This window comes from Cynoglossus semilaevis, unplaced genomic scaffold (genome assembly GCF_000523025.1).
Source record: "Cynoglossus semilaevis isolate Cse_v1.0 unplaced genomic scaffold, Cse_v1.0 C19090462, whole genome shotgun sequence".
Lineage (NCBI taxonomy): Eukaryota > Metazoa > Chordata > Actinopteri > Pleuronectiformes > Cynoglossidae > Cynoglossus > Cynoglossus semilaevis.
Genome location: NW_007587061.1, coordinates 1 through 919, shown reverse-complemented (window position 1 = coordinate 919; position 919 = coordinate 1). Strand labels below are relative to the sequence as shown.

Here is a 919-nt window from a genome sequence, read left to right as displayed (position 1 = left end):
AAAGGACTGGGGCCTAGACTCTTCTGGAACACCACAGGCAGACTTGGATGGATTCACATTTCTGACTTCACAAGTGAAAAGACAAACTGTTGAACTGTTTCCTCTTATTTTATAGGTTGGTCTTACTGGGAGTCAGGTGTGGTGGGCTACAGATGTGGGTATTGCCTTCAAGAGGGTGGAGGAGGGCTTTGAAACTGCACTGAAAGACTACAATAAAAAACAGGTACCAATGACAGAAGTTGTAATCAAGGATTGCATTCAGCAGAAACTGTGTGTTTGTGATGTAGATGTATCCTGTTTTCTTTTCCCAGATAACCCAGCTGAACTCACTAATCCACATGCTGCTCGGAGATTTAACTCCTGGAGACAGACAGAAAATTATGACCATCTGCACGATAGATGTCCACGCTCGGGATGTTGTTGCCAGTCTCATTGCTCAGAAGGTAGTGCCAATTTAATTTTTTATCATCAAGTTTTACATTTATTTAAAGCCAGCGACCAGGCATTTCTGTTGGTGTCCGTAGGTGACGACAGGACAGTCATTTGCCTGGCTGTCACAGCTACGCCATCGCTGGGATGATGAAACCAGACACTGTTACGTGAACATCTGTGATGCCCAGTTCCAGTTCAGCTATGAATACCTTGGAAACACCAACAGACTGGTCATCACTCCACTCACTGACAGGTGACATAATTTGGTACAGCACTATTTGCACTACGATTTGCTTTGTTTTCCATTTCTACTCCGGTTCCTTGTTCTTTTAGATGCTACATTACCCTGACCCAGTCTCTCCACCTGACTATGAGTGGCGCCCCCTCAGGCCCAGCAGGTACTGGTAAGACGGAGACGACCAAAGATCTGGGACGCTCCCTGGGCATCATGGTGTATGTTTTCAACTGCTCAGAGCAGATGGACTAC

The 919-nt window shown here is 45.8% G+C and overlaps 1 protein-coding gene across 1 annotated transcript; it reads left to right on the top strand.

Moving 5' to 3' along the window:
- Positions 1 to 87: 87 nt before the first annotated feature.
- LOC103399299 (dynein heavy chain 11, axonemal-like) lies at positions 88 to 913 on the top strand (the record flags this gene model as incomplete). Its single annotated transcript, XM_025053983.1, has 3 exons — positions 88 to 443; positions 525 to 685; positions 766 to 913. Coding segments are annotated over exons 1-3 (465 nt in total), but the record flags the coding sequence as incomplete, so codon positions are not given.
- Positions 914 to 919: the final 6 nt, after the last annotated feature.